The sequence below is a fragment of the Pelodiscus sinensis genome, chromosome 24, assembly GCF_052426305.1.
Source record: "Pelodiscus sinensis isolate ZL-2025 chromosome 24, ASM5242630v1, whole genome shotgun sequence".
Taxonomy (NCBI): Eukaryota; Metazoa; Chordata; order Testudines; family Trionychidae; genus Pelodiscus; species Pelodiscus sinensis.
In genome coordinates, this window is record NC_143075.1 from 7,377,817 (window position 1) to 7,395,156 (window position 17,340).

The 17,340-nt window shown below is 43.4% G+C and overlaps 1 protein-coding gene and 1 long non-coding RNA gene across 9 annotated transcripts in view; one reads left to right on the plus strand and one right to left on the minus strand.

The window, feature by feature from the left end:
- LOC112545139 (uncharacterized) overlaps positions 1-17,081 on the plus strand; it is a 32,429-nt gene extending 15,348 nt beyond the window's left edge. The window contains exons 3-4 of the long non-coding RNA XR_003088570.3: positions 8,052-8,121; positions 12,731-17,081. This is a non-coding gene — a long non-coding RNA (uncharacterized LOC112545139). The remainder of the gene's footprint in view (positions 1-8,051; positions 8,122-12,730) is intronic.
- Positions 1-17,340, minus strand: part of PRKCZ (protein kinase C zeta) — a 219,227-nt gene that overhangs the window by 68,822 nt on the left and 133,065 nt on the right. For all 8 annotated transcript variants that reach the window (XR_012897330.2, XM_075906563.2, XM_075906559.2 and 5 more), the window contains 4 exons: positions 17,060-17,141; positions 12,425-12,477; positions 7,246-7,434; positions 4,026-4,123 (listed from right to left, as the gene is read on the minus strand). Coding sequence is in view for 7 of the 8 variants with exons in the window: in XM_075906563.2 (XP_075762678.2) it covers positions 4,026-4,123; positions 7,246-7,434; positions 12,425-12,477; positions 17,060-17,141 (422 nt within the window). In the remaining variant the exon portion in view is untranslated. The remainder of the gene's footprint in view (positions 1-4,025; positions 4,124-7,245; positions 7,435-12,424; positions 12,478-17,059; positions 17,142-17,340) is intronic.

The following is a 17,340-nucleotide window of genomic DNA, read 5'->3' on the forward strand; positions in this document are numbered from 1 at the left end:
GGCTATCTACCTGCTCCAGCAATCCCTGGGCCAGCAACACTGTCCAGTGTTGGGATAGTCTTGGGCCACCATGCCACCAGCCTTCCCTCCCTCTCAGAATCAGCAGGAGTTTGGGCGTTGGAAGGAGCTCAGGGTTGGAGCCTGGAAGGGGATGAGGGCTGTAGGCAGCCCTTACTGTGGGTGGCTCCCTGGAAGCTGTCTCATAGTACCGCCTTCAGCTCCTAGAGTAGGAAGAGGGGTGGCCAGACAGCTCCATATGTGGCCTTTGCCACAGGTGCAGCTCCAGCAGCTCTCAGTGGCCATGGCTCCCAGCTCTTGGGGTAGGAACAGCACGCAGAGCCCCCTTGGCTGTCCCTCCATTTAGGAGTGGAGGGAAGGACATGCTGCCAATTCCAGAGAACTGCACAGAGCCAGGAATAGCGTCTGCCAGTGCCCTTGCCTCTGAACACTAGCAAAGAATTGTGGTCCTTAACTCCCCTCCACCCACCTTCAGAGCTGCCTCACCATCTCTACAGGCTACCCAAGAATTAGACAGCGGTATATGATACAAGTCATGGACATATCAGAGGCTGTGAATTTTTGTCTATTGCTTGTCACCTGACTTTTACTAAAAATACCCATGAAATAAATTGTAGCTTTATGATGTTTATAAGGAATCCTGATTTTTAAAAATGTCTCTGTTTGGTTTTGACATTAGTCATTCAGGGATCACCTATTTTGGAAGACACTGATGAGATGGAAGTATTAATGAAGAAATGACATCACAAGAGCAAAGAGAATGAAGCAGCAGAAAAAGGAAGGAATTTTAAAATAATATTAAACTATTTTTGGTAGTGTTTCTGAACATCTATTACACTTCACTGACCTTTTCCTTCAGTTACTCTGTCAGTAATAATATATATCCTGACATCTGATAGGCTGTTACGCAAAATCAAGATAAATCAGAATTGACACTGCTGGTATTTCTAAACTAAAAACCAAGCAGGAATTAAAAACAAGAATAAAAACCTTTTCAGCTGCTTTTTCTATACATCTTAAAACAGCAACAAAAAAGGCACACTCCCTTTTTTTTATTAGCACCCTTTACAAGTCACATTTGGAACGCTTCCTCTGTCTCCTTCTGGTCCACAATAGTCCTATCTTGTAGATCTGCACGGCAACATAGGCACTGATCAAAAGGTTGTGTGTTTTGTTTTCGTTTGCTTTTTTTACTTCTGGGTCATTATAGTTACTGTGAATGTGATGATTAAACCTTGAAGGGAGAGTTACAGAGGTGGCCCATTTCATGGCTGTGCACTTAAGAATATGTCCGGGTGCATGGGGAACAAAGAAGAGTGTTCCTTTTAAGCAGCTACCTATATGAGTTTAAATTAGCAGTGGCAAGCCCACAGCTTGTGAGCCGCAAAAACTGCAGCTCCCGACTGCACCAGGGTGGAACCCGGAACCGCTTAGGTCAGCCACTCTCATGGCCGGGCTGCTGTGAGCCGCATGCGTGCTCACGGCCCATGCTGTTCTGCTCACGGCCCCCAGTGCACTGCGTCATATCCTGCACATGCAGGTCGGGTCGCACCCAGCATCCCAGCCTGCACGTGCTAGTAGCCGGCTGCTGAGCGCGTGCAGCAGTGAGGGCTCCGGGTGCGGTGGCAGCACCAGCAGTGGCTCCGGGACCTGGGCATAAGGTTAGTGGGGGAGGGGAATTGGATTAGAGCAGGGGGTGGGGGAAATGCCTGGCTCTGGAAGAGGGGAGGGGAGAGGAAGAGGATTGGGTGTATGGGGTGCACATGGCATCTCGGATATGCGTGGCGGTAGCAGTGGCTCTGGCTCTAGGACCCGAGCATAAGGTTGGAGAGAGAGGGGGATTGGGTTAGAGCAGGGAGGGGAGGTGTCTGGCTCTGGGGAAGGGGAGGGGAAGGGAGGGAGATTGGGTTGGGGGTGCACATGGTGTGCCAGCTGCTCAGCGCATGCGCCCCAGCTCCTGGAGGGAGACGTGCGGCTGTAGTGACAGCTCCGGGACCTGAGAATTAGGTTAGAGCGGGGGGGAGAGGGATTGGGTTAGAGCAGGGGAGAAGGGGGAGTGCCTAGCTCTAGTCTGGGGAAGGGGAGAGGGATTGGGTTGGGGGGAGGTGTGTGCCTGGCCCTGGGGAAGGGAAGAGGGACTGGGTTAGAGCAGGGTGGTGGTGCCTGGGAGAGGGGCGGAGGGAAGAACAGCTTTTTCTGTCCCCAGCTGTTTCTGTCTCCTTTCCCCTGGCCAGATCTCCCCCCCTCCCCCCACGAATACCCTGCCTCAGCATCCTGTCCCCTGCACCTACCAGTGAGGGCCACGTTAGTGAGGCTTGGGGGGATTTGGAGTGATTTTTTTTTGCACCTCACTTGTGTTGCCCCCAACTCAAAACAGGTTTCCTTCCCCTCTCATAAGTAAAGACAACGCTGAAACATTTTGTGTTTGACATAATATTTTATTTAAAAATGAAGTCAGGCCGACAAGCCCTGAATTGGGGCCAAGCCCCCATCTGGCCGCAGCATCATAACACTCCTGCACCACCACCCCGATCCCAAATCTGAGCCTATCATACACTGGAACCCTCTGTCCTGAGCCTCTCACATCCCCAAATTCCTGCACCCGCACATCCCCAGTCTTCTGCCACAATACTCCTGCACCATCCATACACTGCAAATCTGTGTCCTAAGCCCATCATACTCCCAGCCTCCCTGCCCTAAGCCCCTAATGTACTGCAGCCCAAATTCCTGCACCCTCTCAGCCACAAGCCTGCGGCTTGTTCAGCATCCCAGTCCTCTACCTGACCCCAACACTCTCCGGCCTGGAGCCCCTCCCTGAGCCAGCATCCTCTTCTCTACTTCCCCCTGCACCCAAATTCCCTCCAAGAGCTTGCACCTCTCACCCCTTACCAGTGCTTTTTTTGTGATGGTATGCCCTGGGACAGTGTACCGGCACCTATTTTCCCCTGGGACAGTGTACCGGCACCTATTTTCCCCCGGCACGGGTTCCCCCCCTTAACAACTCCTCCCCACCCCCAGTACGTGGCTCTTTGCACTCTATCAACCACTATTTTGGCTCTTTGTCTCTAACAGGTTGGCCACCCCGGTGCAAATTAAATAAATCCACTGAATACTGCACAAAATCTGCCCGTTTCAGTTATGCAGAGGTTCTACTGCATTCTACTCACGTGAATAGAATCCAAGTAAATCTTCCAAACATCATATATGTAACAGTTTGCATGACTAGCATGTGTGTCAGTGTATCACTGAAGGGGCTAATGCCACCAGCAGAAAAGAATTATTCTGCCGTCTGTAGTGCCTAAATTCAGCCATGAATAAGAATACTCATACAAGAAAAAGTAATTGGAAACATCCATTATTCTAGCTATAATTATGAACTCTGGCATAAGGACATTTCTCTTAATTTTTCTTCCACATATTAAATACCTGCATGCAGTAAAATACTGGAAAAAAATCATAAACCACTTCAGTTAACACAGAAGAGAAAAAACAATTAAGATAATTTAAGTATTTTCTCAAATGAACCAAAGAACTTTCTCAATCTGTGCTATGTATTCAAATGCCACAGTGATGAAAGTATAAAAAGATCAAACAGCTATATACAAAACATTACTTCTAAATACATATGTAAGGATAGTCTTCAAGTTGTCCAAATTATGTAGAAAAGCCATCTTAATTGCCCCAATTAATAATGTTAGAAGACATAGCTCTTAATGTGTGTTTAAACCTGTTTGATTGTGTGTCTCTATGTATAAGCAAGACACAGCTAACTTACTACCCTAAAAGTTAGTCCATTTACATCTCTGTATCTGAACATGACTATACTATTCAACAGGCTACACTGACGTCTTGCGTTACTTCTACAAAGGGCTGTTATAATAATATATCCATCCAAAGATTTCAAAGCACTACGATGACAATCTCTAACTGCCATGGTTGTTTTATGAAAAGCAGTTAGTACAATGATCAAGATTTTAAAAAATAAAGTAACTTCAAAACTTTCTTACCGACTTGTTGTTTGAAAGCACGAATGTAAACCAACTAGGAATGGATTACTGGATGCCTGCTCAAACACATGTTTCTCTGTCTGTACCCAATCAATATCCTGAAACAGAGTATTTGGAAAATCAGAACTACTGTTGGATACCCTGTGGTGGGTAAAGCCAGAAAAGAAACTGTCAACATTTATAATCCCATATATATATAAAGTGTGTGTGTGGCACTGAACAACATTCTTTAAAAAAAGTAAGCCTTTTTTATTTTTTTGCTTCAACTATTTGCCGGAAGTTTTCTGATTATCCAGAGAAAGTGGTACAAAATTTACCAGTTATGAAACTTAAAAAATAATAAAACACATCTCAAGTATAAATGATATATTGGTTCAAAGGGTATCACATTGTAACTATTTGCATCAGCTGGAGCTGCCACGGTTTGCTTTATTTTAGGTATAAGTCAATGAGTTTCACACTATTTCTATGATCCGCTAACTATAAAGATGAAAAACTGAAAGAGGAGATTACAAACTATTAGTATTTTCAAAGTTTAATAGATGCTAGACGAGCATAGCAAAATCAAGACCCAGGGTAACAAAATATCCCAAACCTGTTTACAAATGCAAAACCTAAAGTCTGTGTGCTACAACTTTTCTCAGCATAGGTAGGCATTCCCCGTGCCTTTTACACCCTATATTCCACAATACCCCACCCCTTCATGCACACTCAAAGGAGTGACTGGCAAGAAAGCCTGTGCATTGGTGAGCTTGAATTCCCCATGTTCTAGCTAACCAATACCATATCAGCTCTATAATCAATCTGAAGACAACCAGAACAGATACCCAGGTGCCCTTATATGAGGTCCAGCAGGAAAAAGCTAGACTGCAACCTCCAGAGAGCAATCCTCGGTGCTATCCTGTCATACACACATCTACACACACACACACACACACATCCAAAATTAGTATAAATAAGCAACGGAATTGTTTCCATGTTTGTTTGTTTTTAAACACAAAGTAAACTGACTGTAAACCAAACATTGTGCTATTTCCACCAGAGTGTGATGCTGGCTCGTAACTACCAAAAAAGGGAAGAAAAGGGGACATTATTTTCATTTCCTAGACTAACAAATCAAAAGTAATTAAAAAAATTCCTTCAGCTATAATAACTGATGCTTTTGTTACAGGTATTTCTAAAGATATCTTTCAAACTGTATACTAAGATAACTCAGTGAAAAGCTAGTTGTTGAATTATATTTTTTGAAAAGGTATTACTTTTAGACTGACAACATACCCTAATGAGCCTTTATCAGGATATTTCCCTTCAATTCATTTAAATTCTGTTCTAATGAAATCAGGTGAAGCAGATCCAAGATTCAACTCCTCTTGGGTGACAATATCCTTTGAATATAATCCTACTACTACAACACTAACAGTCAGTGGCAAAGCATCAGCAAGTTTGATGCATTCTAAATTCACTGATATTTGAAAGAGGAAAAGATTGCTAAGTAATGTTGTTTTTTTTAAACCACTGAAACACAATCAAATGAAATTTCCATCACTTTAGATTGTGCGTATTCATAAAATTCCATTTCTTCTAGATGCTAGTTTGTGGCAAACAGCAGCAATTAGATCAATTTTCTATGTTATGATGTGCAAGAGTCACAAATTCAAAGTAATTCAATGTAAGAATTTTTTCAACTGTTTCTTGTTCTCAAAGGCAACTACAAAGCTGACTAAAAATTTCTCCTCATTTTTCATTGGCACTGAAAGAAATAACTAGAGAAACAAAAAATGTAATCGTGGAGCAACTTTTTATTAATCCCTTTTTCTGGTAACGAAAAGTGAGATTGAACACTTAAGTGAGCAAATCTAAAGATAAAAAACAAATCAAAGGCCTGATCTACAGTACAGCAGAAGGTCAAATTAAGATCTGCAACTCCAGCTACATTAATTACATAGCTGGAACCGAAAGAAATTGCGTTTCTGCACCATCCACACAGCGGGAGGCCAACAGGAGCAAATGCTCCTGTTGCATTCCCTAACTCCTCACAAAAGGAGGAATACAGGATGCTGGCCTGAGCTTCCCTCAGCATTTGATTTATGGCTCTATACTAAACCTGCTAAATCAAACACCAGAAGATTGACCTTTGGCATGTCAATCTTCTGTGTAGTGTAGATGTGGCCTCAGTAGCCTTACTCTTCTACTAACAGTCTCTGGAAAAGTAACAAGTAGAGCAACTAGTGAAATTGGTTATCACCACCATCACCAGATTTTTTTTTAAAATTCTTTGCAACAAAATATTGCCTTTTGTAAACTATTCTTCCAGTAGCCATGGAATTAAGGGAGACTGCCAACTTGGAAATCATATGTGTGTCTGAAAACCGTATAGTTATCAAAATCAGGAGTTAAGACTCCTAATATAGAAAGAAGATACTGAAAACTCTTATTTTTCGAGTCCATTTACTTGATGAATGTGGTATCAATGTCATGATTTCCTCTCAATCTGTCACTCCCTAACCATACCAATTTACACCATATTTTTAAAGCAATTTTAAAAAACAGGACATACTCTTGGTCCACAGAGACTGGATTTTTTTTTATTTAAAAATATCATATTGATGTAGCCCCTTTAAAAGCCAGTGGTTTACCAAATGTGAAAAATTATCTACAGAATTATATTACATGTATGTCTCTTCTGTGTGTGTACAAACCCAAAATGCACTTGCAGAGTATTTCTATAAAATTAACAACATTTTATAATGTAAATTCAGCTCCTGTTACGAAGTGCAGCATTCATTGATTAGTTTTTTCCGACATCCTACAAGCTGAAATTGTGAGGGAGGCAACATCTTGCTATCCTTTCAGTCGCAGATGAACAAACTATCAATACCCAATGCTCTATTTAGCCAGTAAACAAAAGGCTAGACTTTCAACAAAATCCAGGTTTATTAGAAAAATTTCATTTGTGTTTTTCTAAGACCGCTAGCCAATTTGTCTGTCATAGTTACTTCAGAGGCTGTGAACATTTCTCCCAGAACCAATCTGTGCCATACTTAACGTTGATGCCACCAACTTACTAGTCAGTCAAGCTTCCACTACATGACAAATATTTGTTCAAAATTACAGGTTACATTCTTAGTACATTTGCCTTCATTAACTAGTTAAAACTAATGCATTAATACATTAACCATGATTCAATTCAGTATTTTAAATTTGAACAACAGACTTTTACCTCATCATCATGGACCAATTCTTTTTTCACTACTTTCATGGCATAAATTTGATCATTCTTTTTTAACCGTACTAAAAGAACTTTGGCATAACTTCCACGTCCAATAACTCTGATTAAGTCAAAGTCTTGTAGTCCAAGCCCCTGAGAGATCTTAATTCCATCCATTCCATCAATAACTGGCTTGATATCCTGTATAAAGACAAACAGATACATATTCATAAACAGTTGAAGACTTCTTAATTAAGAATTGTTAGAGAAAACAAGTTAAACTTCTAACAGACAGGATTTGCTCAGTGTGTATGCTACTCAAACACAGATTGGTCAAACAGTACAAGAATGACACAGCACTAAAACAACATTCTTTTAAAAAAACTTCCTTGGCATATTTTTTCTACTTGGTATTAAGTGTGCCAAAGGAAATAGTTTGCTAAATATTTAATCTCAAGTAACATGTTTTTAATAATAGATGCAGAATGTTTCCATATGCTGCAGGTGAACTGCTATAAGACCATACATATCTACACAATTATCCTCAGCAGCTCACCACACTATGCAAAGCACAACTATATTAAAGTGTTATTTTGGCCAGTGGTGGCTGGTTTGCCAATTCCTGACATACTGATTGTTCAAAACCACCATCCATGGTGCATGTGACAAGGCTAGCATGTGACAGTCAACAGGTTGCGGCAGATCTATCATCTAAGGCAGCGTTTCTTAAACTGTGTTCTGCGGCACACCGGTGTGCTGCGAGGCAGTCGGAGGTGTGCCGCGGAGATATAGTAACCATATGCCCCTTTTTTCCCCAGGACAGTCCTAGATTTAAGGACACCCAGCGCTAGCGTGGCGCAGCAGCAACTCCCTGCCTCCACCCAGCACGTAAGTGGCTCCCTCGGTGCTTTGCTTGAGCAGCCAGGGCTGCTGCTGGTGGCGTGCAGCGTCCAGAGCTCCCATGCAGCACGTGCTGCTGTCCGGCAAGGCCCTCCCAACACTGCGTGGCCCTTTCTTCCTGCTGCAGGACTGCCTCTGCCATGCACCACCATCCCGGCCTCCTCCATCCACAGGCAGCCACCACCGCTGCTGGAGGAGGAGGGGCACTGGTTGGAGTGGTGAGCTGCTCCTGGGAGCTGCCACCAGCATCCTGGCAGAGACTGCGCAGAGCTCGGCCGGAGTGCTGCAGAGCAGGATATGTTCAGGCTCTGCCGGTGTGCTCTGTGCACTGCCCTTTCTCCCCCACCTCTTCCCACTCCGCTGGGGGAGCAGCAGTGCAGTGACCCGCTCGCTCTGCAAGCCAGATCTGGGATGGTGGGGATTTCTTCCCTCTCCCTCCGTGCTCCTCCTAATGGGAATCAAAGCTCGTGCGGGGACTGGAATGCGGCACTAACATTAGCACCGCGGGCGGCCCAGCTCCAGGCCAGGCAAGCGGTGCTGCCTTGGAAGCAGCTGGGGCCAGGCCTGTGGGGACTTCTGGGGCCCGACCACAGACTCGAGCCCCGCTAACTGGAAGGCAAAAGGTGGGGGAGGGGCTTGGAGAGAACTAGGGGAAAGGAGGGTGGGAGAGGACCGGGCTTGTGCTGAGCGGAGAGGGGCAGAGCAGGAGAAGAAAGGGAAAGGCACCAAGAGACAGGGTGGAGGAGAGACAAATGCCAGGGGGCCAAGTGGAGACAAAGAGGAAAAGGGCAGGAGGAGGGACGGGAAGTGTCAATGAGGGTGGAGGGGACAGGGTGATGCCAGGAGAGTAGAGGGGAAGGGCACTGAGAGGAACTGGGGTAGAGGGTGGTGAGGGGATGGGAATCAGAGAGGAAGAGGGCCAGGGGCAATGAGGAAAGGAGGAAGCACCAGGAGGGTGCAGGGATAAGGGAAGGTGCAGGTGACAGGGGATTCTGGGGGTGAAGCAGAAGGGCAGACACTTGCAGGGGACAGACCAGCACCAGAGGAGAGAGGAGTAGGAGGATGGTGGGAAAAGTTCTTAGAGAGGGTTATTACTTTTACTTCTGGTCATGTGTCCATCTTGACCCCAAGAGTCAGGGTAATAGTAAACAGAGGTCAGGGGGTATAGGTAATGCGTCCCTAATTTTGGTTCAGAAAATATGGTCACCATATGTAGAGAGAACAGAGTTCAAATGGCCGTCCTTAAAAGGGGCAAGCTTTTTGCTTTGTTTTGCTCAACAAACATCCTTGGTGTTCCCCATAAAAAAATATTGTTTGGTGTTCCTCGGTCTTAAAAAGTTTAAGAAACACTAATCTAAGATTACTACATGCACTGTTTTTACTGGGGTAATTTGTTTTTAACATGTAAACCAGTTTCTACTTCTGTACATTGTGCCTGCAGAACCCCCTGCCTTGGAAACAGACTTTATACAGATCAAAGCAAAATTTTACATTAATGATCTAGAAGCAACAGGGTCTGTATTACATGACCAAATAATGATCAAATCAGAGTCCCCAAATGTAGTTTTTGTCTTGAAAAAATGGCCAGATTTAGGTCAGGCTTGTTTAACACATTACAGCTAAACAGAATCACATTTTCTAGTCAAGACACTCCCTCAGAGATTTAAATTCCAAGGTGATAAAGAATTCAAAGTCAGATAGAGAGACATTTAAAATAAAAATTCTACAGCCACAATTCTTTCCTGATGATAAATCAGAACAAGGGAAATGGTATGCAACTCTCTGCTGTTATTCATACAATGGAAAAAAGTTGTGTATCACTGATCACTCATTTTAAAGCATCAAGAACTTCCACTTTAGGTTTTCTGTCCACCTATATAGGCTGTAGAAATTCCAGTGATGTAGAAAAAAATTATTTTTTTCAAAAATACTCTCTCAGGATTTTGCTTAAAGCTATGTGGTATCCATCCAACATTAAAACTCTTGTATTCTCTACTCTGGTAAAGGAAGGACTTAGACCAAGCAAAGAGGGTCTGATTTCAGTTCTTAGATTGTTAGCCCTTCTAGGTTAGGGTTCTGTGTGTGAGTGAACAATGTCTTGCACATTCTGAGAAATACGGAGATACAAATTAATAATGAAGATCTAAACAGAAAGATACAGAAACCTTACTATGCTAACTGAGTACATCTGCCTTGGCATGAGGTTGAGCAGTTCCAGGATGTGTCAAACACACTGTAGTGAAATTGAAGTTGCTGGTCAGGACTAGGGATATGAACGAGTAATCGGTTAACTGGTTTCTCAGTAAGCATCATCCTTACCACATGATGCCTACCAGGTACTGGTTAATTGGTGTCAGAGAGCAGACCCTCATCCATGGCCTGCCACAGGCACAGAGCTGCCCCAGCAGGGATGAGAGCTGGCAGCAACCCCAACCCTGGGGCCACCAGCGGTGGCAGCAGGGCCAGGAACCTCCTGTCACCACTGATGGCAGCAGCAGCCCCGGGGGTGGGGTTGGGAGCCCCCTGCCATCAGCAGCCCCTGGACAGAGGATGGATTCTGCTTAGTTGGTTAATCAGTTAAACCTTAGGTTAACCTAATGTTTAACTGGTTAACCGATTAATCAGGATTTTGGGTCTGGCCCACGAAAGCTCATCATCTAATAAACCATCTTGTTAGTCTTTAAAGTGCTACATTGTCCTGCATTTTGCTTCAACTACCCCAGACTAACACGGCTACATTTCTATCACATCCCTAGTCAGCACCGTGCTGATTTCCAAGAGTGAACATTTGTGGAAGAGATTTCAAAATGGAAAATGTGTTATTTTGATAGAAGTTTTATTTGTGGGGAGATTTCTTGGCATTAAATAAAATCATATAATTTTGCTGACTGGGAATGAGAGATTTAGAGATACTCTAAATAAAAGTCACAAATAGTTAAAGTACAATATATCCTCCAGTTACACCCCATTACCCATGTTTACAATGCTTCAATACATTATGGTCTATTTTTATTTGACCTCATACCACTGTCCTTGTAGGCAGATCAATGTTCTGCCAATCTATGGGAAGTGTTTATGTAAGAAGTCTTGATCTAGGATTGACTGTTATTAAAGAGAGATTGCATTGAGCTTAAAGTGTCTAGTCAGCAAGGTTCCAGCATACCACATTTGTGTCTGTGCAGGGTATGTTATTTAAATTAGTATCACTCATCTAAGAAGGTAGAAAAATGCAAACAGCTCTGACTAGGGCAGGAGTAACTTGTCTTCATCTGCAACTGTACAGTAACTAGCACAAGAGGACTTCGCTTTCTATTAGTGGGCCTTTTGGTATTACTGCAATATAACTCAATAACCATTTTAGACAGTTTAATAAAAATTGTATGTAGTCATTCCAATGTACCCCTTTTAGTGCATTTGTTTAAGATGATTCTTAAAAAACATACATGATCAAAAGCAAAGCAATTTATACACTAACCAGAGCCATTCATGTGTGAATTACTGGCAGTGGCAATGATTGTAGTAGAAAATGGATGGTGCAGTTTTGTTGAAAAGGGGAAACCAAGCTGGTAGTGCTTTGTAAAGTGCTTCATATTTAATTTCAAATATTCCAGAAGTATTTTTATAACTATTGTTCTGAAGCCCTTTAGGCGTATTTTAAGTGTATTGGGATTTGTCAAAGTGCACTAAGGGAATAACATTCTTAGTATGCAGAGATGCTGTTAAACCCTGTACAAAAGAACCAAAAAATAAAACCTACGCATATGTTATTCTACTTTTATTTCTTCAGGGCCCTTTATAATTGAGTGTGTATTATGTATCTGCAAAATTTCAGAGCAAACTGGATAGTTAATGACTTACATTGTCAGTGAGACTGGACCAAGATTCATAATTTTAATCTGTGGAGGGGTGGCCTGAGGGTGATAAGCAGTGTACATGCATTGGAGAGGAGAACAGCCAAGTACTGAAATAATGTTAAATCATTGTAAGCTGCTAATTCGGAGGCAAAGACCAATAAATTACAACAATTATGATTTATGGAGAGTTGCACTGTGAACAGGAAAAAAAAGTCTTTCACACTTTGTGAATGAAACAAAAATAGAAAACAAGAAGTCTGAGAAACACATTAAAAATCTCTAAAATACTTTATTTTCGGGGCAGGAGCCCTACATTTCCTTTACTGATAAAAGAAGATCTACAGCAAGATGAAACTCATGGCAAATATAATTCTCTAGTCTAGAAGTATATATGTGCAGAAAACAAATATAAATTTTAAAAATAATTTAAAAAATACCTCAGAGTCATCTTTAATGTTGTCATGTTTCCGAGTTGAAGGAATGTAAGGTACTGCAAGACAAAGTGGATACACAGAACAAGTAGATTGTTAAAGCTATCCCACACATAGTAGAAAAATTATTAAATCAAAGATAGTCTAGTAGTCATGGGGTAGCAGTTTGTTTTGCCCACTGGACATTCAGGTAGGATTCTTCTACTTAGTTGTCAATCTCGATAGCACATAGAAAGGGTGCTGGAATAGGGGAAAAGCAGCATTTTGGTACTTGACAGTGACTATTTTAACTTGCTTAATCATATTTCACAGGCCCAGAATGTTTTATCCAGACCTCTTCAGTAAAAAGACTGTGGATAGAAGATGGAGCCTAGAGATTGGAGTGGTAAAGACATCTTAATGTACAAACAGTCAGATACCCCCTAACTTAAAGGCTAAAAAGCTCACTTTCTGTAGCATACTCAGCTTCTTTTATTCCTTGCAAATGTTACCACATTGACTAACAATGTATATTTACAACAAATTTACAAGTTATAGGCTCTAAAATTTGTGAAAACCCACCTCAAACAATCCCCAAACACCATAGCTTTAAACATTTCTACAGTACCTTTCATTGTGCTACCTTAGAATGCTCTACAAGCAATGACTCATCCAGCCTTACCAACCCCCATTTTACATATGGACAACTGAGGCAGAGGGCATGGCAAGAATGTAGGATTTTGGGGACAAGGACTCTTGGCATTACATATGGATGTATTACCTAGCAAAATGGAGTCCTGATCCATGAAGCACTACTGTAATACTGATTATTAGAAAGACAAGGTAGGGAAGATTATATCTTTTATTGGACCAATTTACACTTCAGAGAAGTAGATTGCATCATGGTAACTGCCACTCAAATACCTGAAGTGAACCTGGCTCAATACAGAAAAAAAATTACTGACTGCACTCATCTACTTGCCACCTATCACACTACACTGTAACCCACACAGGTGTCATCAAATAACTATAACTCATATTTGATGGGGACGACTTCCTGAAAGAAATTTTTCCTGAATCCCTCTTCTAGCTTTCAAACAACTCCCTAATGTTGCCAATATCATCCCCCCCAGACGCCAAGGGCCTGTGCTTGCTTTCTTTCTCTCTCTCTTCCCCCTCCCTACCAAGGGCCTACATTCTCTCCCTCTCTCCTCCACTCAGCCACCAGGAGCCTACACTCTCTCCCCTCAAGCCACCAGAAGTTGGGGGGGGGGGGGCCTGAGGGCAGGGGGGTTATTTGTCTTGGGGTACACAAAACAAATATGACTCCTGAAAGGGGCACAGTATTCTAGAAGAGTTAAAAGCTTTAAAGCATGCACAATACTGCTGGTTCTCATAAGTGCGCACAGCACAGCCAGTCCTTACTGGAGCAGTGCACCCCTTTACCTCTGAATTAAACAAATCATAATACTCTCACATGAACTCTCGCAGAAAAATGATGAAAGATCCAGCAGGTGATAGTGTGCTGGGTGCTATCTTGGGGGGAAACCACCACCTCTACTGCTAAGAGCACTGTGGATACTTTGGAGGGCAACCGAGTCCGCAGAAAGAGAACCTAACCTGGAGGGTGAATTAATAGATGAAGAGTGAAGTTAGAGGAGGATGTGGGGCTCCCAGATGGATTGCCCAGTTAAGCAAGCAGTCAGGAATAATTCTCCACTCCTGAGGTAAATACCCATTCTCAGTAGCTTCTCCACGGGGAGCTGGAAGCAGATGAGATGCAGAGTGAGTGGCTCTGGCTTGGGGAGTGCAGGGGTGAGTATAAGGCAGAGAAAAGTAGAAGGCTGGCTGTTTTTCTGTGAACTGTGCATAGTCTTTTGTAGCTAGTCATTATGTCCAGGCAGATTGTCGATGCACACCAAGATCACTTGATTCCTGCAGAGAGAGGTTCTGGAAACTTTGCCTGAGACACTTGTTAATTTTCTCTATGAGGTTCCAAGGCAGCGCAGCTGTGTTTCTTCCTCCATTGTAGGACAGTCGCCCATATCATTCTTCAATCAGTAGTGCAGGGACCACCATGGCACAGATGGGCTGCATATAGAGCAGGGCAAAAACCACTAGCATACAGAAGTTGAGCCCTTCTTGCCGTCAGTAGAGATGTCTGTTACAGTGATACTTGTCTATAGAGAAGTGTGGCATTATTAAAAAGGTTTCCCTGCAAATGTGCTCTTTTGCTCCTACGCACACCCTAACCCCGTCCTTCCCGCACACTCACCATGTTTACAGTGTCTGCAGAGATGTGTGCATCTTGCAAGGATCAGAGGGAAAATGGCTGTGATTACTTTGGCCCAGGTACAGGCTGTTCAAGCATTTCCTTGAATGGACATGTTACATGGGATGCAGCAGGGAAGCAATCCCAAAAGAGGTAGATTTCAGTGCTCCTTCATTGTCAAAGTGCTTCCTCAAACACTCCCTGATGTGAATAGCTATCATCTTGTGGTCTGGAAAGAAAGTCCCCACCTGCAGCTTTTTGCACAGGCCAGTGTTCCTGAAGATGCATACGTCATGCACCTTTTCAGGTCACCCCACACTGATGTCTGTGAAATGCCCATGGTAATCTATAACTGAAGTAACGTTGAGAAGCATCCCTTCCTACTGATATACTCTGTAGCAAGGTGACCTGGTGCTAAAATTGGAACATGTGTGCGTGCCATTTATTGCCTCCTGTCACGGAGCAGACTCACCACCATGGTGCCTCCAGCCGGTAGCCCCGGGAATTAGCTTGTCAACTCACTGGACGCCTCCCTCTAGCTGGTGTCTCCCTGTGTTCTCGCTTGCCTCTCTAGTCCAGATCTGCATCATTCTTGGACCACGGTGTCCTCTTCAAGACACTGCCCTCTGGAAGTGCCCACTCCAGTGTCTCTGAGCCCCCTTCTGAGGTTAGGTGTTTATCCAGCTTTGCACTCCAGGGTCCTCCCCTCCCAAGGGGCACCCAGTTCTCCTCCCAGGGAACACCCAGTTCCCCTCTACCCACCTTGCCTCAGTGATCCACTACCAGCCTTCAACTAGCCCCTGCCTCAGGGGCAAACTGCAGTCTGTAATGGACATTCATCACTGGCAAAGGGGTGTGAACCTGCTGCCTTTGCCTACCATGGCTGCCCCTCTGCAGCCTTAGTAGCCTTAAGCCTTGCTTTAGGCCCTGCAACCTGGGAGTTTGCTTGGCCAGAGCTTCCTCAGCCCTGCCTTCCTTTCCCAGCACTGCTCTGCTTCCCTGGCACCCAAGTAACTTCTGCTCCCTCTCCAGAGCAGCAGTAAGTTCCCCTCTCCCTCCAGGAGCCCTTCTTTATATAGCCCCCAGCTCTGTCCTCATTAGCAACAACTGACTCAGCTGTGGCTTCACTCTCAGCCCTCACTGAGGGCCAGCTTTTTGCCCTTAAAGGGCCTGGGCAGAGCAAGCACCCTGTCACACCTCCCCACACACAAAGTTAGCAAAGCCCATCTCTGGAAAGCCAGCCACTATGTAATGTACATTTTCCAGAGTTATGGTCCTCCATAGCAGAATGTGATTTATTGGCTTTGCACACTTTGAATAGTGCAGCCCCAGTGGTAAACCTGCCCACTCCAAACTGACTTGCAGCACACAAGTATCAGTCAGGTGTTGCCAGCTTTTAGACAAATTGCCATATGCTTCTCTGCCAAGAGGCCAGCTCTCATTCTGATGTTCTGGTGTTGCAGTTCGGGGACCAACTCCAGGAAGGTTGCTTTACACATCCTAAAGTTCTATAGCCACCACTCTTTATCCATACCTTCATGACAGTGCAATCCCACTACTCAGTATTAGTTTCCCTAGCCCAAAAGTGACAGTCTACCCTTCACAATTGTTCTGTAACTGCCCAATGCAATGATAGATTGCTGCTGTCCATCTCATGCAGAATGTTGTCACCTTGCAAGTCTTCTTCCTCTGTCAGTAACTTCAAGAGCAACTGCTGCAATGCATGATATCCTCATGGCACTGAACAGAGCATAGGAAAGAAGTGTGGGATCCATGCTTTCTCACTGCAGATGCTGGAGTGCACAGCAAAGAATGAGAGTTGGAAAAATGGCATTAAAGGATGCTGAAAACCTCTAGAGGGTTGGGAAACAAAGCAGTGCCTGATGGGGTGTTTTGCACAGTGCTAAGACATACTGCACACCATTCCACGTTCCCGCAGTGCCTAGCAACAGATGGTGTCACCTGTCACTCTGGAATACATATCCACAGTGCATTACTCACGCTGTCAATAAGAGAGTAAAAATATGGTCATGATATGTCGACAAAGGGAGCAAAAGTAAACATGCTTTGGCAACTTTTTCTTTGGTAACTTCTGTGTTAACATTAAGTTTGGTGATGAAACTCTGTAATGCAGACACACCCTCAGATTTCCTTCCCCTGTTTTGAAGAGCTTTGTGTAGTTCAAAAGCTTGTACTTTTCACAAATATCATCTGATCTAATAAAAGATATTACCTCATATACCTTGTGCCTCTCATTCTGGAAACATGGTTACCACAAGGCAAACATACTAATAATTCCTAATAATGGTAACACAGAGTCCCTATTATGACTATATTTACATCCAAAGACATAAGTATATCAATTCCACATTAGTGGGAAAAATACCTACTTCCATCTGTTTCTTCTGAGGGGAGGTCAACTTCATCATTTTTATCATCTAATTGAGGTTCCTGGGAAGGCATGACCGAATCCTGGTAAAATAATAATTAATAGAAAAAAAAATCCATCAGTTACTGTAATGTGTTTGATACCATCTGAATACCTCTTCCTAAATGTTTAAACAAATCTGTTTTGTTATATAAATGATATAGCTAGAAATTTACAATTTAAGCTTCCAGGACAGGTGGTAAGGTATTACAAATATTTATCAGAACATGATGGTTTGTAATG